This window comes from Pantherophis guttatus, chromosome 7 (genome assembly GCF_059756535.1).
Source record: "Pantherophis guttatus breed Tessera chromosome 7, ASM5975653v1, whole genome shotgun sequence".
NCBI classification, from domain to species: domain Eukaryota; kingdom Metazoa; phylum Chordata; class Lepidosauria; order Squamata; family Colubridae; genus Pantherophis; species Pantherophis guttatus.
In genome coordinates this window covers 72,542,967-72,570,812 of record NC_142069.1, presented here as the reverse complement: position 1 = coordinate 72,570,812, position 27,846 = coordinate 72,542,967, and the positions used below count along the sequence as shown (strand labels likewise).

Genomic DNA, 27,846 nt, shown 5'->3' with positions numbered 1-27,846 from the left:
CTTTCTTTTGCCACAGTTGTTCTATTTCTGCTTGCGGGTCTTTGTATTCTGTGGTTTTCTTCAGTTCTTTTTCTTCTATTCTGCTATCTCCAAGTATCGCTACATCTACTACCCAGACTTTTTCGTCTTTATTATCAACAATAGTGTTATGTGGCAGGTGGCTGTCTGTTTGGATTCTAAAGCCTCAGCGCACCTTAGCTTCTTCATTTTCTATTTTCTCTATTTTATGGACCTGTCACTTCCTGCTTGCAGGCAAATGGTATTTTTTGCAGATATTCGAATGTACCATTATTGCTACTTTGTCATGCAGCTATCATTGTTTATGTTGAACCATAGTCTGGCGACAACCTTTCTCTGCCTTGTTCCCGTAATATTACTTTCATCTCATGGCAAACCCATGAGGGAGACTCCTTAGGTCAGCCCCAGCTACACCTGTGTTACTATAATGGCATTCCCTCTTTAGTCAACAGCATCCAGTGGCAGTTGCCTGGAGTATAACAACATTGGAAGTGAAGTCAGGTGACCAGTAATGGCTAGGGTCACAGTAGATCTTATTTGCTGCTTCATTGGGCATGTCCCCTGCATTTCAGCCTAGCCCATTGCCTTCTTGATACCGACTTCCTGAGATACTGCTAAAACAATTTTCCATACCTGTTTCCTCATCTTTGTGATGTTAGAATTTTTAAGATTGGAAAAGACTATATAAACTCTGGGAGGAAAGATTTCTAATAATCATTGGATTTTTTCTTTATTTTCAGAAAAACAAATCCAAATCCAATCTTAGGATCCCTTAAATGTTTCGATTATTTCACATTGAACCCCAATTGTTATAACTTATACCCAAATTAATTTCATCAAATCATTTTCATATATTCAGATTTAGATGTGTAACTATAACTATTTTTATGACTACCGGCGTACATTCTAGAATAAAATATTTCCTTGTCATACACTCATCCATAACATTTGACATATATACTGGAGGGTAAACTACCAGATGTCATTCATTTTGATCCATAACTATTTTAGACCAAACTGTGGCCTAGAATCCCATCTCTAGCAATAGCTAACTTGTTCATATGGACATCCTAAAATACAGAATGATCTTATCCACCTTTATGTGGGAGCATGGATGTATGTCCTGCTGAATTGAACAGAACTTATCTCTCTGCATACAGTCATTAGTCATCTTGTTAGGAAACTTATTTATGGAAAGCTGTATGGTCCTCACTGGAACTATATCTGTGTGGAGGGAAGCATGCAGTGAGGTACCTCAAGGTTCTGTCTTGAGCCCAGTACTCTTCAACATCTTCATAAATGACCTAGATGAGGGATGAAGAGGCGCTCATCAAGTTTGTGGATGACACTAAGCTAGAGTGTATGGCTAACATTTTGGAAAGCAGACTCAAGATTCAGAAGGTTCTTGACAGACTTGGGCATTCGGCCCTTTTGAACAAGATTTAGTTCAGTGGTAAGAAAATTAAGGTTCTCCACTTTTGCAGGAAAATCCAAATACACAGACACAGAATAGGCAGTACCTGGTTCAACAGTAGTGCTTGTGAGGGGAATCTAGATGTCCTAGTGGACCACCACTTAAGAATGAGCCAGCAGTATGCTACAACTGCCAAAAAAAAGTCAATGTAGTCCTAGGATGCCTTAGCAGAGGGATAGGGTCAAGATCACGAGAACTGATAGTACTGCTCTATACTGCACTAGTAGTCCACGCTTGGAATATTGCGTCAAGTTCTGGTCGCCATGATACAAAAAGGATGTTGAGGTCCTACAAAGTGTGCAAAGAAGAGCAACAAAGACGATAAGAGGTATGGAATCTAACTGTATAATGAATGGGTATGGGAACTAAGTAAATTTAGCCTTACGAAGAAAAGGATTAAGGGTGACATGATAGCCATCTTCCAATACTTGAATGGATGTCACAGGGAAGAGATGGTAAATTTATTCTCCAAAGTACCTGAAGGCAGTATAAGAAGCAATGAGTGGAAGCTCACCACAGGAATATCCAAACTGGGACTAAGGAGAAATTTCCTGGCAGTGAGTACAATTAGTCAATAGAACAGCTTGCTTCCCAGAGTTTTCGGTGCTCCATCATTGGGGATTTTCAAGATTGGACAACTATTTGTACATGATAGAATAAGGACTCCTGGGCAGAGGGTTAGATTAGATCTCCAAAGTCCCTCACAGCCCTATGATTCTATGATACTGTATACTACATAATTAAGGATTCTGGTAAACTTATTATAAAGTAGAAAGTAGGCTGGAGTTCACCGTAGGAGTTTATGTCTTTGGTTCTATTTAGTTTGATTATGTGCCATCAAGATGGTATGAACTCTTATTCACCATATCCGGGTGGATCTGCTCCCAACCTGGTCCTTCAGCTCTTCCAACAGTGCACATATTCCTGCTATAATTGAGTCTATCCACATTGATGCTAATTGCCCCCTTATTTCCTGCTACATTTTTCCTGGACTAGAGAACATCCAAGGTCTCTCCCAGCCTAATAGTCTATGATTCCCAGCATTATAGACTTCTCCAGGTCTTTGCATAACATGTCTAAAATATAATACTTTGAATCTGATTACTTGCACCTTGAGTGAGAATTTGGGGTTGTTTTGTTGATTTGATCCACATGGTTATTAGAATACCAATAGTAAAAGGGAGTCAAAAATAGAATTCCATGGGATTCATTGATTCACGATTAATCTTACTGAAGCAGTGCAAAAAACTATTTCACCACAACAGGTGAGTAAGAAATATATTAATTAGGATTAGTTCTTATTGGTTGGTTCTCTTGCTACAAAAAGATACCATTTAGAGAATGATTAAGGTATCAAGCTAAAAACCCAGAGAACATGGTTTTAGGTCCTATTCTAGGCATAAAGCCAGCTGGGATCTTTGGGCCAATCACTCACTTTCAGTCCTAAGACAAACCATTCCAAAATCTTGCCATCAAAATTGCTAGGACTTGTCCAGGCAATCACCAGGAGTCAAGACTTGAAGGCATAAAAAAAATCTGTTGAACTGCTAGTGATATAGAAATGCAACCTTATGTATAGATCAGAATATTCTGACAACAGAGCATTCAACATCTTAATGCTTTGCCAACTTTGAAGGATGGAAATGAGGGATATGAGTATCTCCCCATCCTCTTAGAGGAATTTTAAATTTTTTATCTTTAATTTTATCAATGGGAAGATTTGTATTTAGATCAGAGAAACACCTAGTCTAAATTTTCCCCTGACCAAATTCCTTCATTTCCTGCCATCTAACACCCAGTATGCCCCCTTTTTCTGATCTGCAGAAAAAGCTTTACCTGCACTAAATGACACAGAAGTGGAGACAGATCAGTTATATCAGTTATTATAAAACCAGATTTCTGATGTTGAGTGTGGAATTGAAGGGGATGATTTTTTAAGGATCATGTAATTATCCAGTCATCTTCCTGATGCTTTTAATGCTCCCCTTCCCACAACCCCAGTGAAAAAAAACCCCTATGCTGTAATTTGTAAACACTAACTATTTTCTCCTTCATGTTTTGTTTCTTCGTCTTTAGATTTTCTTTCTACATGAAGCCGGTTCATCCTGTCATTGTTGCTTCACTCTTTTGTCACAGTCCTGCCAATGGAGAAATATTACAACCTTAATACTATATTTCTACCAAAAGTTACAAGCAGCAGTTATTCAAGAAAATGAAATATAAAAACATTTCCTTTTTTAAAGAGTATGGCTAAATCTCTCCTTTGCTTTTCTGTCAACTACCAAATATAAGATTTTAATTGAAGTTCTAAACATATGATTTTCATCGAATACAGCTTACTTATAGTCCTTAAGCAGGTCTGTCATGGTTGTCAAAGAGAGGCAAACATCCTTTTTAGTTATTTCCAGACAAAATGTACCATCAATGCGTATAATCACTGGAAACAGATTGAAACCCTGTGTATGCTTAACCACATCATTTATGTGAATTAATATGAAAAACCCAAAGTGTAATTTGTTGTTCATGAACATGTGAGCTCCTAAATCATTTTTACAAGGTTCTGATGCACATCCTAGGAATATGTTGTCAACCACCTTCCTTTTTCATTTCATCATCTTTCTTTTATTATCAAGTACTTACTATGCTTTCAAAAGGGCTACTAGATTAGCATTCTGGGTATTCGCTTTCAGTTTTGTCTTACCCTCCTGGAAACAGCAGAGCTCCTCTACTTGGTGACACTTGAGACTTCTCCTTTTACCCTCCCCTTACAAAGTGTTACATTGCTCCTTACCTAACTACCATTGTGACCTTTGTAGGCAGGCAACCTTGTGCATTGTGGGCAGGGGATTTGTACATAAAGCAAACATTTTTGTGAAGGGGGTAAACTCTGGATTATTTTACTTATTTGCTTTAGTTACTAAGATCAGTCTCAGCAGCAATCAATGCATTTAGCTAGACAGTTTTGTATTACCTGTTTCCCCGAAAATAAGATCTAGCATGTTTTTTACATGTGCACCTAATATAAGCCCTACCCCCAAAACAAGCCCTACTTAGGAGCACCAGCACGTCACTCGGCCTCCTGTTCTGTTGCGGCCAGAAGTAAGCAGAAGTGGGCCGGCAGCCATGTGGGATCCTGCTGGATGGGACTGTCATAGCTGCTGTTGTGAGGCGAGGTAGCTGCTGGGATGTTGGTGGTCTGGCTGTGGGGGCCCTGAGGTAAGCTGGTGCAGGGCGCATGGGGAAGCTCCATCCTCCGCCTCACTGTGGCAGCACTGGCACACTGCGCATGACCCCTGCCTGTGAGCAAGCAGAAGTGGGCCTTCCATACATGGGGAAAAAATAAGACACCCCTCCGAAAATAAGCCCTAGTGCTTATTTTGGGGCCCAAAAGAAAATACCACCTGGTCTTATTTTCAGGGAAACATGGGTAAGAATTCTGTCAAAAAAAAAGGAATTACACAAGGATGCCAAAGTATGAATCAGCTCGATTTCAAACAGTTTGCTTACTGCTCACATTGCATACATTTAAGCATTTCTCACATCATCAGTCTTGGCTTGACTACTTCCATAGTCTGTAGTAATATTCTTAAGACTGTTTTGTAACACTGCAAGCAAGAGATGTTACACATTGGATAATTTTTACCAATATCCTGTTAAGGGACGGTGATTCTCTTATAGTAGCTTTCCAGTTACAGTTATTGTAACTGGAAAGATATATTATTTATGTTAATTATTAAACTTGTCTTCTGCAGTAGAATTTCTAAGAAACATTCATTCTGCTTTCAAAGTTTTAATTCAACATTTGAGATGAATTAATTAACACGTAGAAATATTTTTGGAATGTCTGATACAAAAAACAATGAAAGCTGCTTCTTTCATTCACTGTAGGAGATTTATGATAGAACATAAAATAAAAAAGATATGGTAAACCAGAACATGTTTGATTTAATTAGTACATATTTAGGTCTTCATTATCAAATTCATGCACAGTACTAAATATTGATTTAAGAGGCCTATGACCATATTTAAGAATATCGTCTACGTTTACCCATGATTGATAAACTTCAAAATTTTAATTAATGTTTTTTTTACACTTTGTATAGTATATATTATTTGATCATATTCTTCTGATCTCCAGGCCAAATTTGTCTGATACTATTGATGTCTTTTTTTTCTCTTTTGAACATACATATACAGCACACAAAACTCAACAGCAGGCTGTAATATGAACATTTGATCCCATTACTTACTATTATTGGTACTGTTTAGAAAAATCAAATAGACACAGCATCTTCTGTAATTAATTTCTAATTATTACAAAGTATAAAATCCATCAGGCATCATTACTCTTTTTGCATAATATAATTTACTGAAACCTGTATTTTCCGGTTCATTTCTGTGCAGTTTAGAGTTCTCATTATTATCAGGAAGCTCTTCTATGAATTGAAAGTAGAATATAAAAAAGGGCCACCTTTGCCAATTGACACAGCTTATCTTCTAAGGTCTTATCACACATTCCTTATCACTGGCGTTATGGATGAATGGGACCTAGAATTACCTTTTTCAACAGTGATTTCTAAGCCATGAAATAACTGGGGCATAAATTTGGTTGATACACTCCCTTATCGCTTTCTTGGACATAATCCATTTTTTAAATGTTCTTGAACTCTTTTCTGTTCAATTGCTTTTCAATTATAATTTATTGACACTAATTTCATATTCTCTTCTTCTGTTGTACATAATTGTCTTTTTTAAGGATAAACTCCCATCAGAAAAATCTAAAGCCTAAGAGTCAAAGTGAAATTATTTTATTTATTAAACCATTTCTTTATAGTGTTACTTTAAATACATTACTGTAATATATTGTCCAAATCACTCAGGGGGGTCAGATATTTTCCAGCTATCAACAATAGCTTTTTTTTTTTTTGACACATTTGTAATAACTGATTACCATACTTAGTACCATTTACTAAACTATTATAAGACCATTATATCAAAAATAGGATTTGGTACAGAAATGGATAATTAAGGTGAAAAACTCTGAACACTGAAACTGTTTCAGTTTTAAGCCCCCCACCCCTACCCCGCCTATAAAGTTGTGTAATATAAAATAAACAAGCTGGGAAAGACGAAACATGTTATTACTTTAGAAACCATAAAAAGGAAATGGCTCATCTAAAAATATGGCTACGTCTCCACAGTCTCAATTCCCATTGACAATTGTGGCTGGATTTTTTAAATTAAAGTTGTTGGCTAAAATAAAAACAAGTCATATTTCAAAATTGTCACTGTTTTTTTTTAAAAATCCTGGTTTCTTTAGCTGATTCTGCTTTACATTCTTGAGCATTTATCAAAGTAGTATATTTTACACAAAAGTAAATCAAAAACATGCATCTCCATTTACTCATCACACTAAGCTGCAATCAATAACCACATGATTTCTGGATTTCTGCCCTAACCAAACATGACTATTCATTTTCTTCTTTTAATAGATTGCACTGTATCAAAATCACACTATGATTTTGTATAATCTATGAATGCAGGATTATGTATTCCTGTGATCAGATCTGCAAGTGACATTTATCAGAAATTGGGAAACTTCGGCGATTTTAGTTAAAGCAACATCAATCCAATGACTAGAACCGACTTGCAATAAAGATTTTTATTTTATCCAAAAGTAAAAACAAGTTTAACTTTAAAAAAAAAATCAGCAAAAGATGAAGGGTAAAATGTATTTGTTACAAACTTGCATAAATTTTATAACAACCAAAATACCAGCAATTGTATTAGTTTCTTACAATAACAAAATTCATAGTTACTTGCATTAACTGTTCATATGGTCAAAATATTTAATTAACAATGGTACTGTTTAAAATCAGTTTGTAAATAAAGTCATTGAAATTAAGATGAGCTAAAATCAAATGTACTATTAGAACAATGTATTACTTTTAAAGGCTGTTATTGTTTATTGATAATATTCTGCTGCAAGAATTGTTTTCAAGCCATTCTGGTCAACGGAGTTGCTAAGAAATTAAGTGCTTTGCATTTAATACCACAGCTCTTATAAACAAAGATTAATTAGCCCTAAAATCTCCCTGGTTCAGTTTCCCTAGTGCAGATTACTGAGCCATCTGCACTACAACAGCTTTCCAAGCTTTCTCTTTGTCAAAATCCTTCATGCTGTTACTGGAGACCTAAAGCAAAAAAAGATGTCAAAGAATGGAACACAGAACAAAATGCAGAAAAATCCGTAATAATAATGGATCATGATTTGGTGAATTAGATAAATTGATTACACATTTCCATGATTATAAATACAATAATTCTGCAAGAGAATTTTAACCTTTTCTACTATTCCCTGAACAAACCTTCTACTTGCTCTAAATTGAAGCACAATGTCAGCTTTTCTCCTGAGGCAAATTTCAGGATGCCAATTCAATTTATAAAATAGCATTTAAGGAATGTTTTAAAATCCTTTGCTATGTACTACTTCAAGCATTCTGCTACATTAAAAAGATACAAAAGAAATCTAAGCAAAAGTCTGACTTACATTGTTTGATTCATAAATACATGTGGCAATAAGATATATTTATTTAGCTATGATGCATGTAGTGCCATTAGATATAATTGTATATAACATTTTAAGATATTCTTATAATCTATAAAAAATCCATATATACCAATAAGATGGCTTAACTTTTCATATTTACTTATGCAACATTTAGTATGTATATTTTGCAAAAAGAAATTAAGCAAGAGAAAATATTTCTGAATCAAGTGATTTAAAATTGGACAATATCAGAAAACCAAACGAAGTAAGAGTAGGGAGTATAATAGGGTTCTTTATCTCTTTGTGCATGGACCACTTTATGAGTCTGGTAGAACCTATGAATCCCTTCTCAGAAAAATGTATTTAAATGTGTAAAATAATTGTGAAAATAATGTTCCTGGACTCCTTAAAATCAACCCATGGACCTCTAAGGGATTTAATGACTTAAGGGTACAAACTCCTGAAAGAAAGCAACAACAATATCAAGGTATGAACATGACCAAGTTCACAGCTATATGGGGGGGAAGATGCTGTCTTAAGTAAACTAAAATTTGGGATCTATGAAACAGATGAAGTTGACTTTATTTCTGCTAGATCTAGACACATGCATGTAAAAAAGAATGGTAGATGTACAATTTTGGGAGGAATAAGATTTAAATTATCAACAATATTCTGTTATGAAATTTAATCTATAAATATTGCTCACCTCTGTTGTTTTGTATTCTTGTTTGTTTGTTAGTGGCCCTGCCCATAATGAATCATGCATTTTCATTTTTGCTTTAAAATTTACACACAGTATGACTGTCCCAGTTGTCAGAAAAGCTTGAACTAATAGCATCAGCATTAGAAGCAAGAGTAGCACATCATAAGACTGCTAAAAGTAACAGATATACAAAACAAGTTTTAATTATCTTAAACATTATGTACTTTTCTATCTCAGAATGTTACTTTTGCCAGAGGCATTTTGGTTGATTGATTGGTTAGTGCCTTTGAGTCAATATTGATTCTTAGTGACTGTCTGGACTAGTCACTGCAGGTTTTTTAAATTACATTTTTGAAAGTGGTTTGCCCTTGTCTGCATCCTAAGGTAGAGAGAGAGTAACTGGCCCAAGGTCCTCCAGCTGGCTTTGAGCTTAAGGCAGCTCTAAAATGTACTAGTTTTTAGCCTGAAATTTTAACCCCTACATCAAACTGGCTCTAGATGGGCGTATGAGGCTCTAGCAGTGGTGAAATCCAAATTTTTTTACTACCGGTTATATGGGTGTGGCTTGGTGGACGTGGTGTGGCTTGGTGGGCGTGGCAGGGGAAGGATACTGCAAAATCTCCATTCCCACCCCACTCTGGGGCCAGCCAGAGGTGGTATTTGCTGGTTCTCTGAACTACTCAAAATTTCCACTACCGGTTCTCCAGAACCTGCTGGATTTCACCCCTGGGCTCTAGCAGTTCTATAATATGGCAATTGAGATTCAAAGATCATTCATTTTTCAAGTTACACAATTAAAAATGTTCATGTTTCTGAAGGCTAGTTTGATATCTTTTGTTATCACTTCTTAGCAAGAGGCTTATTATGAAACACAAGCACTCATCAATATTTACATACTATAAACGCACACACACATGCATATACTTATATAAGCTGTTCAGTTGTTACATGTTAAATTGAACATTTAACTTGTCCTTTAGTTTGTTTTTGTAAACAAAAGAAGAGTTTCTGTTCTGTAGAAAATAAAGGTAGTGGCTTATCTTTATTTGCTTACAGAATTCAGAATTCTGCAACACAGTGTTATAGTACATTTAATCCAAGAAAGTAAATTTGTCTTTTTAACAAGGTCATTAAAACCTGGATAATTAAGCTTTGATGCAGGCAACACCCTTCCCTTTTTCTTTACCTGAACAAATATAGGTTTCATAGAGTAACATATTTAAAAATTATGAATACACTTTCCTAATTTATTTCTTATGTCTAAAACATTTACATTGGACATCTGTGGTTAGAAATACTAACACATGTTACCACAGCTGGCAAGAAGAAACTTGTGAGTGATTGAAATTCTTTCCTGAAATGAATGTCTTTGACAGTATGCAAATATGCGAGCAAATATTTTCCCTGTTGATACGTAAATTGATTTCAATCAACTGATAAATATCTCTAAAACATTACAAAAACAATAAATTGCACATTCACTAGTCTTGACTTGGTCTCCATCAGTTTCTCTAAAATTCTGTGTTAACTGGTAGACCTACAGCCAACTATTTTCTGGTTAATTTAAATAAGTTTTCAAGTTTCATTTTTTAGTTTTCTGTCCCTTTAACTCCTAGCTCACATTTTCTAACTGTAATCTCCAAAATCCTTGTAATACACCATTTCTGTGAATTGCTACTTCTGTTCCAAAATGCTCTAAAATCATATTTGTTTTAATAAATTATAGAACCTTTCATTAGAAATCAGAATATCATGACCTATACACAATATTCATACAGGTTTATTGCGCGTTAATAGCTTTAAAAAAGATAAAACATACTTGAACTGTTGGTGGATAATTTTTAATCATGTCCACAATGCGCATTATACTGAAAGACAAGTATCCTGAAGCTGTGAATAACAAGGGTGATGTAACACTGCTTATGGCAATAAGAACTTCCACCTAAATTAAGGATAAAATTGTAAAATATACAGTTGCAAAGAAAATATATCCATAAATGTGTGCCTTTTTATATGTCATCAGAAGTGTTATACTATGATTTTTATTTGCACAAAAATTTTAACTAAGCTAATATTCATAGAGAAATGATAGATGAATATTAAAAATCAACAGATGAATTTTTCAGGTATATTAAAATGTATATTCAAAGATACTAATTAGCCAAGAAAAAGTGGCTGAAAACAGAAGTCAGAACTTAGTACTAAGCTCAATTGAAGTTCTGACAGCAATCATTCAGTGGATGACAAGGAAGTACAGTAATATACATTGTGACTGGACTAGAACTTTACTTAGCTTGCAAGTTTGTACTTATCTGAGCATGCAATCGATGCTGTTTTGCATATGCTATTAATTATTTAAGGTGTCCCTGTTTTTAATATGTCAATGATGTCAGAGCAAGGTGGGAGGAGGAATAAAATAAGTCAAATTGGCATTCAGGGCAGCCCAATCAAAATCCCATTCCTTCTGTATGTGCATCTACATTGCATACATATTCAAAGGAGCAGGGCTTCAATCAGGCTGTTGCAATTGCCATTTTGATTTTTTTTTTTTCAATTTCCTGCTAGCCTTTATGATAACAAAATTTACAGAAGAGGTGCATAATTAATAATGTAACAATGGAGCCATACAAAAGAACAGATTGAAAATAAAAATAATGAAGTTTGAAACTGTACATTGAATAAGAAACAATTGAAACAAGTATTAAGATTTTAAATAGTTACAAGAAATGGAGACTGAAATGTTTGAAGATGAAAAGATATGAAACTATTTTGTCCCACTAATCATATTTGGACAAACATATTGTTTAATTATATAAAATCCCATTCAGCCATTTTTTTTTCAGTAATGAGATCACTTTCAACATGGCCCCAGTAATGGCTTATGAAATAAATTAAAAAGAAACTTTTTGCTCAATGAAAAGGAAGATCTCAAACAGTTCAGCAATATCTTTATTGGACCAATATGCATCTTATGATGTCTCCCAAATAAAAGTGTTTCCCAGTTGGGCATTGTATGAAAACAGAAAATACATTTGAGATAAAAACCACAAGACTAATAGTTTTTGGCTTAAAAGGATTTAGAGGCTGTCATGTGTTATCATTTAATAATTTTAACAATGTACTCACCAAGCATTTGGTTGGATATTCAGCAGCAACATGACTTGCAATTGCACTGGGAAAACACTAAGAAAAGAAATAAATATGAGACCATGTTCAGTGTATAAGAACCCTTGAAAGCTATACTTCAAGAATGGCAGATCCTTTTGTGATTTACATCCACAACTTTGGTTTTTCCCAAACAGCTCAGGGAAAAAATATCATGCCTAGTTGAAACTTTTCTACTCTTGACCTGGGATGAACTAAGAACGAATCTTTATTATATATAAAGACTGAAGCCACTTCCAACAATAGATTGACCTCTATTCAAATGAAGCATAATCCATTCTTAAAATCTTAAATTTCAACCGAATGCAGGTAGCTCTCAATTTACGACCGTTTGTTTGATGGTTTGGAATTATGATGGCCTTGGAAAGGATGACTGCACCACCACCACCATAGTCATGTGATCGCAATCTGGGTGCTTGATAACTTGTCAAATGTACGACCAGTTGCCAAGTGCCCCAGGATCATGTGACCAGATCTGAAGTCTTCTCTGCTGGCTTTTTCCCCAGAAACTCAATGGGGAATTCAGCAACATGCTGCCATTTGCCAAGAGGACTCCCTCTCATCTCTGAGGGCTGGCTAATAGAGCTGCCTACTTCAAATTCTTTTGAAAGGATACAGAAACAACCTCCATTCCTGCATCCTGCCAAACAAGTTCCCTTCCGTGTACGCAGGAGAGCTCAACTCCTTTGGTGAGGTACAGAAACGGAACTCAAATATTAAAGATCTGCACTGCATTTCTGCATCCCACCAAAGGAGCTCCCTTCGGTGCATGAATGAAGGAAAGGAAGCTGAACTTCTTCAGCAGGCAGCTCTTTCAGCCAGCCCACCGAGACAGAGGGAACCAAAATCCAAGCATGGCAAGGCAATGCAGTAGGGTGCCTCAGGCAGGTGGAGGAGGCCCTGGAAGGCCCAGTGCAGGCCATACATAACTGTGTCTTTGCTCAAAAGCTGAAAATTCTGCTTGAATTTCTGAGTGGAAGATTTTCAATTCCTGAGCCAAGCCTCCCAGGGTCTCCCCCACCACCTGAAGCACCCCACACTGCTTACCTAAGACAGGAGTTTCAAGTAAATTGAAAATAGATGGAAACTACCTACAAAGGATAAGGATCCCTTTTTATTACTTTGTTGGACACTGGGATACAACTATGTCCTCCAATTCTATTTGTAGAGACAAGTTATTGGAAAATATTAAAGGTAATTTATAGATAGTATAAAAGCATATGACAGTATCTGTTCGTTGTTAATAATAGTTTGCAATGAAAATAAAAATAAGCTATATTCAATTGAGTGCTACTTACAGCAATTAAGATCCAAAAAAAAGTGACCGAAAGGTACGGGCCAGAAATTAGCACATTCATATTCAAGGCAATTATTCCTCCAAACACTGCAGAAATTCCAATAATTACTTCTACTACCTTAAAAAAAAAAAAAATGATTGGAATTTGATTATAGTAACAAAATCCTAGAAGATTACTTGAGAACGATAATACAATTTTCTTACCGAATAGGATTTTAGGATACGTATTGGGAAGTTGACATTATTCAATGTGCTAGTAGTATCATAAATAATTGTCTAAAAGAAAAAGATTATCAAAATAAGAAAGCAATAGTATCAAACATTAACATACTACTGAAGCTATTGACATATAGAATTATAATGTTAAGATTTTACCATATGGTATGTATATATTGAAAAAAGAGAATTAAAAAACATGACATTGTGCATATTCATGTTTTGTGGCAAATATGAACACGATCCGTTCTTCATCAAAATTATCATCAATGCATGAATAAAAATTGCGCATATAGTCTTCAGAAGGCTCCAAGGAATGTTCAAATCAGAACTGTTATGTTTTTTATGAAATATGCCTACAAATTGAAAACATTCCAAATATGATCAATATAGTCGTTTCTTTAGGCTTAGAGGACTATTCAGAATCTGAAATCACAGTCTTGAAAAAAAAAATGTGGGACAAAATTAGACAAAAAACTGGATATTCAGAAATGTACCAGCCTAAGAAACTGTTGTAGATTGTTCAAAAAAACCTGTTTCACAAAACCTAGAGGAACACTTTTATTAACCTAGAGTTGGCTTTTATAACTTTATCTTGCCCCCCTCATCTGACAGCAACTACTCCAAATCATCGCACAGCAGAAGAAGCTGTTTCATAGCTACCTAATACTTCCCAATTGGCAGCCATTCCAGAAAGCTGAACTATTCTTCTCTGTTGAACACTAATAAGAATGCTTTTTTTTATTCAAAAGATGTCTGACCTTCTTTTCCTGCTCTCTCCCTTCTCTTCCTCTACCTGTTTTAAAATTGTAAATCTCAAGTAGCTATTGTTATAATAAAGATTGGTATAAGCCACCTTAAGAACCCATTTAACAGTAAAGCAAGAATGTTTTAATGCAAGTATGTATTTTAGGTATTGCAAGCTATTGTATATAACATTCATAAACATGTTAGCAGATTCAATTAAAAAATGCATATTGATACATTTTGCAAGCGATATCTCAATGCTCTGGGTTGAAGCTTTACATTTTTTCCCTTATAGAATACTGTAAGTGCCCTGCCTCACGTAAGGCACCTCTGAATTCACTCTTGATTCGTTAAGTAAAAGATATGATTTAAAAATGTAACTTTGTTCTACTATATAGAACAATATATATATATATATATATATATATATATATATATATATATATATATATATATTATATATGTTTCTGTGTGGGTGAGTGGGTGGGTGAGTGTATACACACACACACACAAACTGTATATATATGCTACAGATGTTGCAAGTACTGTATTATGTGAGATTTGAGATACACAAAAAAATACATTCAGAACATGATTAAGATAGGAAGATAGGATTAAGGAACATGATTAAGATAGGAAGTTTTTTGTATTGTTGAGACTTAACATTTAAGAAAAATGCATTATTTCAAAAGAAGGAAGCAAGTTTCGGATCATAAGGTCAGCCACATAGTTGTACACAAAAGTATAATGCACATATAAAATATAGAAATTAGAGAAAATTAGTTTCATACGTTTCTATAAGTTATATTTTAAAGAAAGTTTGACTTGTCAAAGAACAAGTTCCAATAGCATAGACAGAACAGTATATTGACTTTTTTTTTAATTAATAGGGAATATATTCTTCAAATCACTATGTACAAATAAACAAATTATTCTGATTTGAAAAAAGGGGTATACAATACAACAGTGGTGAAACGTAAAATTTGTTACTACCGATTCTGTGGGCGTGGCTTGGTGGGGGAGTAATGTGACTGGGTGGGCGTGGCCAACTTTTTTTTTTTTTTTTACTTTTAAAAGCATTTTTTCTACGACCTTAAGAGGTTGCAGAAAAAAATGCTTTTAAAAGCTTCTGATGATCAGGTAACTCAGCTGGGAGGCTTTTAAAGGCATTTTTTTTCCGGCTGAAGAGATTGTAGAAAAAATGCTTTTAAAAGCCTTTGACGATCCCAGCTGAGCCACCCAATCATCAGAGGCTTTTTTTTTTTTTTTAACTTTTAAAAGCATTTTTTCGGCCGGAGAGGTTGTAGAAAAAATGCTTTTAAAAGTAAAAAAAAAAAAAAAAGCCTCTGATGATTGCACGGCTCAGCTGGGCATGGGGGGGGGGCAGGGATTTTTGCTACCAGTTCTCCGAACTACCCGCCACCATCGCTACCAGATCAGGTGATCCGGTCCGAACCGGGAGCATTTCACCCCTGAAATATATGTTGAAATAAGGCAGAGTTGCCTCAGGCTAGATAGCAGCATGCAAAATAAATATATACATACATACATAGTAAAAGTCAGCCTTACTCTTTTTTTCCTGCAGCATTCCTCATTAGATCTAGCAGATATTATTACAGTAGTTGCCATGAAAACCTCTAGCAGAATCAGGAGAATCAGATTGTAATTTATCTGTCGATAAAATGTTTCAAATAATTTATATTAACATAAGTGTACTGATAAAATTATTGCTGTATATGTTTTAGCATAACGAAGGAGTCCAGCTGTTTTCAAAAGCATGCTATTTATCTGTTTATTTACTTATACATTGCTCCAGTTGCTGACAACTTTGAGGGGCATACATATCCATCATCTATAATTCAGGTTAAAATAATAACAAAATTACAATTTAAAAAATCAAAGTATATCTACATATATGAACACCAGTAATGTCATTTACATTAGACAAATATTCCAAAGCTGGGGGGCGGGGGAAGAGAGATTTCAATATCTCAATCCCCAAGGAATAAATAGCCAGGTTTTAATGTCTTTCATAAAAACCAGTTGGATGGCAGAATTTAGATTTCTGGAGAATGGATCAGACAGATATTGTGCTGTCTACCAGGGTCAATTTTTAAGATATATATTTTAAGATAAAAATATGTAACTTCCTTAATTAATTAATTTTTTTAATGAACATTTAACCTTTATAGAGAAAGCAATAGAGGAGCATATGGCTTAAGGATTCCATGAAGCCATCTATCTCCTCAGGGACATAAGCACTGCTAAAAAAAGAGGTCTTTTTTATACCAGCCCCACAGAACTACAGAGTTCTGTGCATCTAGTGCAGAGGTGTCAAACTAAATTTCATTGAGGGCTGCATCAGGGTTTTGTTTGACCTTGGGGGCAGGGCAGGTGTGTGTGTGTGTGTGTGTGTGTGTGTGTGTGTGTGTGTGTGTGTGTGGCCAGGGGGCGTGTCCAGCTCAGTGTCACTCATTGAGGCTGTTTTCATCTGCGATGGCCTCCTGCAGCCCTCTGCCAGTGAAAATGGAGCCCTCCGAAGCTCCATTTTCACTGGCAGAGCGCTGCAGGAGGCTGTTGCAAATGAAAACAGAGCCCAGGAGGCCTGCACATGGGCCTTCCATGCTCCATTTTTGCTGGCAGAGGCACGGCAGGGCGGTCCCTCACTGTTTCCAGGGTGGGCCCAAGGGCCAGATCTAAGCATCCTGTGAGCCAGATTCAGCCCGCGGGCCTTGAGTTTGACATCCCTGATCTAGTGCATCCAACCTGGCCAAAGTGAAATTTGAACTGAAGAGAGGTAAGATAATGGCATATGGCCATTTGAGAAGAATCCATAAACTGTAGGATTGGATATTAAACTAAATACATTGTTTTAAATGACTTCTGGTACTTTCATGCCTACTGAACAGAGAGCTTCTAAAGAATGTCCCAAGGATTCAAGTCTACTTTTAGCTTTTGTTAGGCAGGTTGATTTAAAATAGTCTGTGAGAACCGGCAGAGGAGAAAAAGGGGGGAGGGTCTTAATATCAACTCATAATTTGCAAAACTATCATCAAAAACTCTAATGAGCCTGAACATATATAATGTTATGAACCATCTTTCCTCACTGGCCCTCAGATACAAATCATAATTTACTATGTAGTAAAAAAACCCTAGCCCATTCAATCATCTGCAAGTAAAATAATAAAAGTTTATACTTAGCAAAGAATTCAGATATTGAGCAGAAAGTCTGGGTTAGAAAATAAGTTAATTATGCTTCAATATAATTGAAATGTGTATGAAAAATTGCTTATGAGTATCCTAACTTCAACTAATTTTAATGAAACATACAAGTGGATAACAATAATTATATTCTATCTAGCCTTTATTTAATGATCACAAAATGCACAGCAAATCTTTTGCTATAACGCTTTATTGATTTGTTCAAATGTTCCATATTTGTTGTTTGCAACTCACATTTATTGCTGTAGGCGTTAAGACAAGCTTGCATCCAAACCAAACTAAACATGTTGTTGTAATCGCAAATGTTGAAACAAATATAAACTGAAAATCAGGTATCTGTAAAAATGGTAAAAACATTGTATTTCTTATTTAATTAAAATAATACATAAATAATAGGTTACTCAACTTTCTAAACTTAAAAACTTACCACATTAGCTTTGTTTCTGGCTATGGCAAAACTCACTGCTGCTGAGGGAATACACTAGGCCAAAAACATTAAGAAAATAACTTTAAAAATAATATATTTTTCATGTTAGTGTGATACTTAGTATGATAGAAAAATCAAGTTCTATTCCAACTACTGAAATCTTGTATCACTCATTTAAGTTGGGTGGGAACAATAATTAAATGAGATACCATCTTTAAAAAATATGGTTGTTTTAACAAAAAGTTTCGAATCAAAGATACAAATTAGATGTTATTGTGGACTTTTGCACCTTAAAAATAAAGACAACCTCATCTTCTAAGAGCTACATGGACACAACTTTGCAATGTTGTATTGTGCTTTACTCGAGGATATTTTTCAACATCCGGCCCAACTTGTGACCCTAGGATTCTCTGGTGGTCTTCGAAAGCAGTCATAAGCAGGACTGACTCTGCTTACCCTGACAACTCTAGCAAAGTGCTGCCATATGCTGAGATTTTACACATTATGTGATGATTTAAAGAGACTACTGGTAAACACAGACACACAGTAAGTATGTGTGTGTCTGTCTGTGTTTACCTGTGTTTCCCCAAAAATAAGACTGGGACTTTTTCTTTTGGGGCCCAAAATAAGCACTAGGGCTTATTTTGGGGGGTGTCTTATTTTTTTCCCCATGTACGGGAGGCTCACTTCTTCTGCTTGCTTGTGGCGGGAGGCTGAGTGACACACTGGTGCCACGGCCATGAAGTGAGGTTGGGAGGTGGAGTTGCCCCACACGCCCTGCACCGGCTTACCTCAGGGCCCTTGCGGCCAGGCCATCCATGCCCTGACACCTGCCTCGCAGCCGCAGCAGCATTACACCACTCAGCCTCCTGCTCTGTTGTGGCTGTGAACAAGCAGAAGTAGTGGGCCAGCAGCCAAGCGGGCTCCTGCTGCACATAGCTTCCTGCTGCGAGGCAATTATCAGGATGTGGATGACCGAGCTGCGGTGGCCCTGAGGTAAGCCGGTGCGGGGCTCATGGGGCAGCTCCACCTCCTCTGCCTCGCCTTGTGGCTGTGGCACTGCAACCAACCAGGTGGAATGGGTAAGCGGCTATTAAGTAGGGCTTATTTTGGGGGTAGGGCTTTTTTATTTATTTATTTATTTATATGCCGCCCTTCTCCGGAGACTAAGGGCGGCTTACAATGCGTTAAGCAATAGCCTTCATACTTTTGTATATTTTTACAAAGTCAGCTTATTGCCCCCACAAACTGGGTCCTCAATTTACCTACATTAGAAAGGATGGAAGGCTGAGTCAACCTTGAGCCTGGCAAGATTCGAACTTACTAATTGCAGACAGCTGGAGTTAAATTACAATGCATTAGTCTGCTGAGCTATCCAGGCTCAGTATATTAGACACACACATTAAAAACATGCTAGGTCTTATTTTCTGGATAGGTCTTATTTTCAGGAAAATGGGTATGTATGTTAGTTATCTGGGCTGCAAGAATCCATGTAATGATAGCAAGAAAATTTTAAAAAAATCAATTTTACTTCAATGTAAAAGTTGCTATTCTTATACGTATTCTAAGAAAGGAACATAGATTGGGCCTCTCATTAATACATGTATAATTCCCAACCTAATGGTTCCTGGGCTACAGCAAAAATTAAAAATCCCTTTTTCTCAGTTCAAAAATATCTGAAGGTAAAGTTTCATTCATATTAAGTTCTCATCCAACAAAATATATTCATGACAATAGCCCACTGTACAACTAGAACAAACACCAGCTCTATCAGCTCTAATTCCTTGTGGAACCGGAGAACATTTACATGAATTGGGGGGGAGGAGTCTGATTTTTTCTGAAATTGCTAATAATAGCATTTCATTGCAGGACTTATTTCAATTAAAATGCACATATAAAATAATTTAATTTTTATTGTGGATGACTCTATATCCGCTTGGGTGAAAAATGAATTTACTTGGCAAAAAAAAATGAAGTAATTTTATGGTAAATAATTTATCAACGATCAATAGCTAGGGAAGCTAAAGAAAATATACATATACAGGTTGCCATTATAATTTTCAGTAGAGAATTGGAGATACAGTAAATGTGTATTTCAATTAACATTAAGTAATTAAATTGCATTATAATTCACATTTCCATGGAGCCACAGCAATGCTGCAGAATGCTTACTGAACCTGCTGCACAGCGCAAATAATCCATTTCAGATGGAAAAACATTCCCCAAATAAAGAGAAAATCCCGAGGTAACAAGTACACAAGTCTGAAATATAAAAATATGACAAGCAATCTTTTGATATAATTATAGAACTAAGCAACTATGTAAATTTGAGAATTATTATCCAAAACATCTGGCAGCAATATAAATGTATTCATATTTTAGTAAGAAAGAATACATATGAAGAAATATACCGAGAATGTCCCAAAGATGTTTTCCAAAAGGCAACTGCACTTTGGTTTTTTCCTTGAAAATGTTTCACTTTTCATCCAAGAACTTCACTCTTCAGTTCTTCAGAACTTCAGTTCTTCAGTTCTTAAAGAAACTTCTTGGATGAGAAGTGAAACGTTTTCAAGAAGAAAAAAACAAGAAAGTCCAGTTGCCTTTTGAGAAGCATCTTTGGGACAACTATGACCTGGATGATTGAGACTTTCTATAGACATTTACACTGAGAATGTGATACAGATTCACAGAAGCAATAATATTTCCCCTCTCTATATAGCATTTTAACTATTCAACTCCTGTTAATGTACAGGCAGTAAGCTGATATTTCTGTAATTATATTTCCCTTATCAAATATGAAAATTCAGCAACTGTTTAATTTAGTGAGTTGATTGCAGTAACAGTATGAATATATATACATAAATGATTTCTTGGCAGACACATGCAACAACCAAATATGCATAGCTTGCCTACATTTTGTGATTCTCCATTGCAAAATATTTTGAAGCCATTCTTATTCATAAACTACTTAAGAGAAAATGTTCAAGAGCCACTGTGCTGCTACTGCAATATTGCAAGTAATATCATTTAGTCTATAACAATAGTGGAATGGAATTTCCAATGCCAAAATCACTATAACTAAATATGTACATATAATTTCTATTAGAATTGTTATGTTCAGTTACTTAACATTTCTAAGAAATAGGAAGTAATGGGGCTGAGGAGATGATTCCTCTTCATTCCTACTATCTCTTCCTGATACAGAGGTTGGCCAACCAATAGGCTGTATCAGATCTTCCAGCATTCTACTGAAGCCCACTCGCACTCCAAATTCACTGACATTTGGAACCTAAATTTCCCAAAATGAGGCTGCAATTTTTCATTCCCTGACTCTATTGCTTTCCTTTGTTTTCCCCGCAAACTTAGTTGTAGTTGTCATCATCACCAGCATGTTCTGCTCTCCCAAGATCCAGATGGCCCACACTCTGCTTGTTTAGAAGAGCTATGAAGATCCTGGAGCAAGGGAAAATGAGACCTTTCACTTCATTCTTCTTGCCATCTTTTATCTTTGATTTTTAATTTATTTTAATGTAATTTATTTGCTTGACTGTTGTGAGCTGCCCAGAATCATTGACAGTTGAATAGCATACGAATGTAATTCATCATCATGATCATCATCATCAGTTTAAGTGTGGGAATGGAAGTAGGCATGGAAATTGTTCCCATTCCTATTTTTAAATCTCTACCATCTACATCTGAAAGCATTCACATAAAAAAGAATTTGGGGGCTTTGGAGTAAGTTAAAAATGGGGGAATATTGTCTTCCATTCCCATTTCTGAGATTGGGACTAGTCATTTTCCATTTCTCCTTCTATTTTTAAAAACAAGCAAAATAAAGGAGTAAGAAAAAAAACATTCATGTTCCTTCTGAAAATGTCACTGATCACTGAATGCAGCACCCTAGAAGCAGCTTAACCTCTCAAACAATCCCACACTTACCATAAAACATCATCACAAGATTCAAAAATCATCTTACACTATTATTGAACATAGGGAGCAAGACAGTCTCATCTATATTAAAGAAAACTCTTATCTTTATCTATCTAGAAATAACGCCCATGTTACTGATATGGGTTCTGCTCTAGCCTAATATTCAAATATAACAAAAACACAAATAAACTTGAGATTTACTTTGACATACAGATGCTATTCTCTGCATACATAAAATGTATTAAAAGACTCCAACAGTCTTCCTTGAAACCACACACCAAAAGTAATCCATCCGCATAGATCATGAGTATTATCTATTTTTATTAGTCAATGAAAGGTGCAGCCACGGGTAGTAGATGGATAATAAGGGCCACCCATTTTCTGGAAAAAAAACTGTAAGAATGAATACTGTGATTAGAACTTGATGAACCTAATTGCATATGTGTTGCAGAATTCTTTTTACGTTTATTTTAATGTGTCATCATGGAGATAATTCATAGGCAGCACTTTTTCCAAATTGCATTGACATGCTAAAAGCAAATTTGTGCCTATTACTTCCTTTGAAGACAATGCCACATGAGAGAATACAAAAGGGTGTAACAAGTGCTAAAAGCAACCTCTGCATTCAGACACTCTTTTCTCTTTTTGATGCTTTTTTTTCCCTTTTAGACAACAGGCAATGAACTTTCTGTTTTACCAGGAGTTGCAATTATCCTTTCTACAGACTGTTTGAAATTACTTTAAGTGAAGGACTGCACATAACCCTAATCTGCCTATAATTGAGTTAACTAGATGACAATGTAATAATGTTTGTTTTCCATGTACATGAAAGCAGTAACTAGCAGATTAAAGTAGATCAATTTCTTGTACTTACCCCCATCAGCAATGAATAAATCCATGTTTTATAAAAGAAACAAGGATGAAATTTTTTGGAGAGCTGAAGATTGCTAGATTTAATATCTGGAACATAACTTCCATTCTGTTGTTTTCTACGTTCCAAAGTTGGCATCCTATCATAACTAAATTCTTCCCTGTAAGATTCTTCGTTTGTCATGATGCTTTAAAGAGATAACAAAATACCAATTTTCATTTATTTTCCAAGCTATGCCTTGAGTTGATAGAAATATGTATTTTTTTAAAGTGAGATAAAGATCTAATAATAATAATGACAAAGACCCCTGCTTCTTTTAGTATCTTCAGTTTTATTATGCTATATTAAGAACTCTTAATACACATATTACCCCACACATTTCATTACATAGAAATGCTTAAGATATTAACCTCTCAACCCAGATTTATTTCATAGATGGTAAATTTTAGCCCTATTTAAGTGTTAAGATTTAAGTTCCACATCAATTTGTTTTGGCCTAAGGAATAAATTATTTAATAAATTTATTTCTAATTTTAATTGACTATCCTGATAAAGTACTTAACAGTTTTCTATTATACCTTACAAAATATTACACTGTGAAACTAAAAAGTGATCTCTAACAATTGATGTAAATTGGAATATATCTTATTAATTACATTTGAGAAAATTTCAATGTATATGCACAATTTCTTAATAAAGATTAATTTTACCATGAACTGAATAACTATTCATTTATATACTGTTTCTTAAGTTTTATCTGGGTATGAAAATCAGCAAGTACTAGAAAAATGGCAAAAGATCTTTACTGAACCCGACATTTCAGTTATAATTATTGTGTAACAAAATACTTTCTTCTATACATGCAACTAATCAATGGAACCCAGTTAAATTATTACATTATTTACAGCACAGACTGATTACTATAACTTATCTATGCATATATCAGCCCTTCCAAAAAGCCATACATACCTTAAACTGAGAAGTTTAATAGTCAACTTTGAACAGTTTGGTGAGTAGAGCTGTCTGGATACTTTGTTATAGTCTCACTGTGTAATGATTCATGCACCCTTTGAAAAATTTTCTCCTCCACTTTGGCTTTCAACAGGATCTATTCATACAAGAACAAAAGCACAGCAAAAAAACTCAGGCAAGGGAACATAAAAATGCCAACAGAATGTTAATGAAGAGAACACACTACAAAACTACTACACCATATTTTCGCAAGGTTTTTCCATCATAGTCTTCAAGAAGAACTTCAAGATAAAGTTCCATGCTGCTGAGAAGTAAAACATATAATATACAACATAACATATATTAAACATTATAATTGTTTAATCATATTCATGTTCTGATACTGAGAAATTATAATTTCAATCCTAACACATTACTGTGTCTAATGGACTTACTTTGAAAAACACATATTGTGTTGTCCTAGGCCATACCTGAAAAATTATTCCATTTTTTCCCACAATACAAATAGCATTGTAGAAAGAGGATCAAAAGAAAAAAGGAGTCAGGAACTTAAACATAGACAGTAATTGTAGATCAGAAACTCAAACATGCCCACTTGGGAGTATCATCAATTGCGAATGTCTTCTTTCATTAAAATTGAAGGTTAAAAACAAGATTTGAAAATACAAACAATATTATTATTCAATATTTTGATTTAGTCCTTTACATAAGAACATTATATGAAATGTACATTTCTATATGTCTAGTTTTCTAGAAATTTAAAATAAAGATATATATTCTCTCATAGAGAATATTAAAGTACTTTTGTTTTATATAATCTCTACCTCTCTACTTGTTAAATTAAATACTATTAAGAATGCCATCTTCTCTTAAGCGACTGGCACACTGTTAACAGGAATGATGACATTTTGTACTGCCTTAACATTCCTTGCAACTAAGAAACAATTCCAGCATAGAAGTCTATGCTAATTTTAAGAGAATATTTTGAGACACTATTTTTTCTTAATAAAAAGGAAATAGATGGCAGAGTTATAATACCTAGCTTTTATCTGTATGCAATTGTTCTCAAGTACTGAAATGTACTATGCAACCTATATCAGACTTACATTTACACCCAAGTTGTAGACATACATCAGATATGATGCAAAACTTCAAATGGCCATTAGATAGCAGCCCACATAAAGTAGCTCTAACTCATTTGTTGTATCAACATAGCCATTAAAAAGCCATTTCACTTATTGAAGTGTCCTTTGTACACATTTCTTCACTGTGCATTAAGACCTGCTCCCAAACATGGGTTCAAACATGGTTAGTACTAGGGGTATCTACAGAACAAGGTTTTTTTTAAAAAAACAACAACCTCCAAATGGTCATGGTAATTTGACCAAATCTCTGCTTGTTTTTATCTGTGGAACCACACACAAAAACCAGGCAAAAGTTAAGATTCCTACATCATGGCTACTTTTTTGACTCATAGACACCTCTGGTTTACACTAAATCAGCAATTTTTTTCAGCCAATGAACTTTGCAGCCAAGATCTTTTGAGACCAGGTTATGGATAGTTTCATAAATTAGGGATGCTCAATCATGAACCCTCTTCATCAGAAGGCAAACAGATAAGTTTGCTCATTAACAGTCCCTCAAGTCATTCAGGAGTGGCTTTTTCCACTTCAGTATATCTTTATTTTTTTTTCTTTTCTTCTCCTAGGGAGAAACATGCAATTTCCCAAGTGGATTGTAGTCATTCTCCATTTTCCATTTTCCAAGAATGCCTCTGTGGTTTATATGGGGAGCTGAGGAAATATTGGAAATATAAGATACAGTTGGTGCTTTGTATACATAAAACAGAAAACATGTATTGTTTTGAACTTGAAACAAACCGTCACATTCCAGCAGTTCTGCCAAACTGTTTCTGACTAGCCACAGTTCAGCTAAAACTAAACCTGGAAATGTTCGGTTGTGCTGGGTTTCAGCCAAAACCAAATCTGGAGGATTCCAGAGAGATTCTACAATAGAAGGCTGGCAAGGGTACCTTAATCTTTCTGCTATATAATTGTGTGCTGGCTGCCCTCCATTTCTACAGTGATTCCTTTATGTCTATGGAAACTGCTGTTGATGCCCTACTATGGCATATCTCCCCAGCCAGTCTGCCTCCCAATCTTCCTAAGTCTTGCCTTTCTTTCCTCCCATCAGCCAGAACTGATATTTTTAATACTTGCAGTCAGCATTTCCACAAACACTCCCTAGGTTTTTCTCATTTGTTCCTCTGCCCTTACTAAATATCTTCATCCCAAAAGTCACATTTCCATTCATATCCTGAAAAAAACCCAGTCATTTCATTCTGCATATGGACTGAAACATCAGAAATTTATATTTTGCTTTGTGCATATAGAACATTCTGCACATTCCCAGACCTAGGCTAGGCTTTGCAGTCATCTTTCTTCTTTCTTTTTCTTTCTCTTTTTTTCTTTCTTTTGTTTCTCTCTCTCTCTCTCTCTCTCTCTCTCTCCCTCCCTCCCTCCCTTCCTTTTTCCTTATTAAAAGTCAGATGGAGTAAGGAATTGGGCAAACAGCACAGAAAGTATTCATAACCTTGTTGGGGATGGAAGTGTTCAGTTATAATATGGATTATTTGGTATAATTTCATCATGTTCAGTGCTTTGCCATTCATGATTTAGACTAGCAAGGATAGAAACACCTGATCAATTTCATCTGATTTTGCAAAGCTAAATAGGATCAATTGTGTTTATTACCTGCATGAAAATATCATGCCTAAAAATTAGAATAGACAAACATCCTGGAAAAGGGCAAGGCAAGCCATCTTCATTATGTCATCAACAAACCTACATCGTTTCCTTGTAGGGGGTGCATACCAATGCCTCAATGACAAAGCAAAGTATCTCTCTTGACTTTTTTGACCCCCACAATCCCTATATGCTTACATCATGAGTCTTTTTTTTTTTTGCTACTGGATTCCTGATAACTCTATCCACTGAGGCAAATGCAAGGTAAAAATGTTATCCTATCAACCTACCGAAAAGCACCAGCACTGCCTTTAAATTTTTAAAAAGAAAATTGCACATTTATATAAAATGTATGTGTGTAAATATAAAAGATGTGTACCTTGTTGGAGTTGCTCGGATATCAAATAAGGGAAATATTGCACAACAAAGGAGAAAGAAAGGAGAGAGGAGGAGAGAAGAGGAGAGAGAGAGAGAGAGGAGAATGGAAGAAAGAGGAAGGAGAAGAAGAAAGGATAGGGGACAAGAGCAGGAGAGAAGGTGAGAAAGGGGGAAAAGAGGGAGGAGTGGGGGAGTGGGGGAAGGGAAAGTAGGGGAGGAGAGAAGGAGGAAGAAAGTAGGAGAGGAGGGAGAGGAAAGAAAGAAGGAGAAGGTTTGTTGTGAAAAGAGGGAAAAGAGAGGGTAGAAGAGCAACCCCAAATGTGATTAAAATAAAATCTTATTTTTATGCTTTCGTTAGAAAAAATATGTATATTATGAATAAGAGAATGTACATTTACAATAGGTGTACAAAAAATAAAAATAAAAAACTTTTTTCTGGAAAAAAAAGATGTGTATCTTGTGTAAGAGATACCTTATACATATGAAATACATACTACACACACACACCCATTGCTTTCCCATTAAAGTGCATCCGTCTTCAATTACAAACGGCCAGGAATGATGGGGGGTCGTTTGTAACCCTCGGGAAGAAAAACTGGGGTGGAATCAAACGACCCGAGCTGGGCCCCACTTGGAAAACAGGTTCGGCTTCGGGGCTTTCGGGGCGCCCGAGCGAGACACCCATGACTTGGGGGAGAGCTCTGAAGGCATTCGGGGTGGAAGAAGGTACCTGCCAAACCGTAAATTGGACAAATTGGGGTGGGGGGGGTGTGGAACTCATCATACCCACCTGTCACGAGACGGGAAGGGGAGCGGGATTTAAATTAGGAAAAGGCAAAGGAGCTTTTTTTTTTCTCCCCTTCCACACCCCACACTACCCCCCAACTCGTTAACGCATCCCTCTCCTCACGAGTACAGCCGCCTTTAACCGCGCGCGCATGCGTACCAGCGGAATAAAGCGCCCTTCCAAGGTCTGGGCCAGGGGTCCCCAAACTTGGCAGTTTTAAGACTTGTGGACTTCAACTCCCAGAATTCTCCAGCCAGCATAGCTGGCTGGAGAATTCTGGGAGTTGAAGTCCACAAGTCTTAAAACTGCCAAGTTTGAAGACCTCTGGTCTGGGCGGAGCTTGAG

The 27,846-nt window shown here is 35.7% G+C and overlaps 2 protein-coding genes across 8 annotated transcripts in view; both read right to left on the bottom strand.

The window, feature by feature from the left end:
• The window catches only part of TTLL8 (tubulin tyrosine ligase like 8), a 37,680-nt gene extending 33,436 nt beyond the window's left edge, over positions 1–4,244 (bottom strand). For 2 of the 3 annotated variants that reach the window (XM_087874227.1, XM_034420956.3), the window contains exons 1-2: positions 4,194–4,244; positions 3,533–3,630 (exon numbers count right to left, since the gene is read on the bottom strand). In XM_087874227.1, the coding sequence (XP_087730353.1) occupies positions 3,533–3,596 (64 nt within the window). In that variant the 5' untranslated portion in view covers positions 3,597–3,630; positions 4,194–4,244. Of the gene's footprint in view, positions 1–3,532; positions 3,631–4,132 lie in introns of all 3 variants that reach the window. The other variant, XM_034420965.3, reaches the window with a different exon arrangement.
• Positions 4,245–7,139: 2,895 nt separating this feature from the next.
• Positions 7,140–27,779, bottom strand: MLC1 (modulator of VRAC current 1). 5 transcript variants are annotated; one of them, XM_034420988.2, is made up of 13 exons: positions 27,661–27,779; positions 23,590–23,728; positions 22,624–22,807; positions 19,992–20,081; positions 17,820–17,873; positions 17,627–17,728; positions 15,740–15,841; positions 13,412–13,483; positions 13,209–13,325; positions 11,872–11,928; positions 10,565–10,687; positions 8,749–8,916; positions 7,140–7,686 (listed from the first exon to the last, which is right to left on the bottom strand). In XM_034420988.2, exons 3-13 carry the CDS (start codon positions 22,801–22,803, stop codon positions 7,612–7,614), a joined length of 1,140 nt encoding a protein of 379 aa, XP_034276879.1. In that variant the 5' UTR covers positions 22,804–22,807; positions 23,590–23,728; positions 27,661–27,779; the 3' UTR covers positions 7,140–7,611. The 5 variants fall into 5 exon arrangements, with proteins under 5 accessions (XP_034276879.1, XP_087730357.1, XP_034276888.1 ...); XM_087874231.1 differs by having other exon boundaries at positions 8,749–8,913; XM_034420997.3 differs by having other exon boundaries at positions 27,505–27,669.
• Positions 27,780–27,846: the final 67 nt, after the last annotated feature.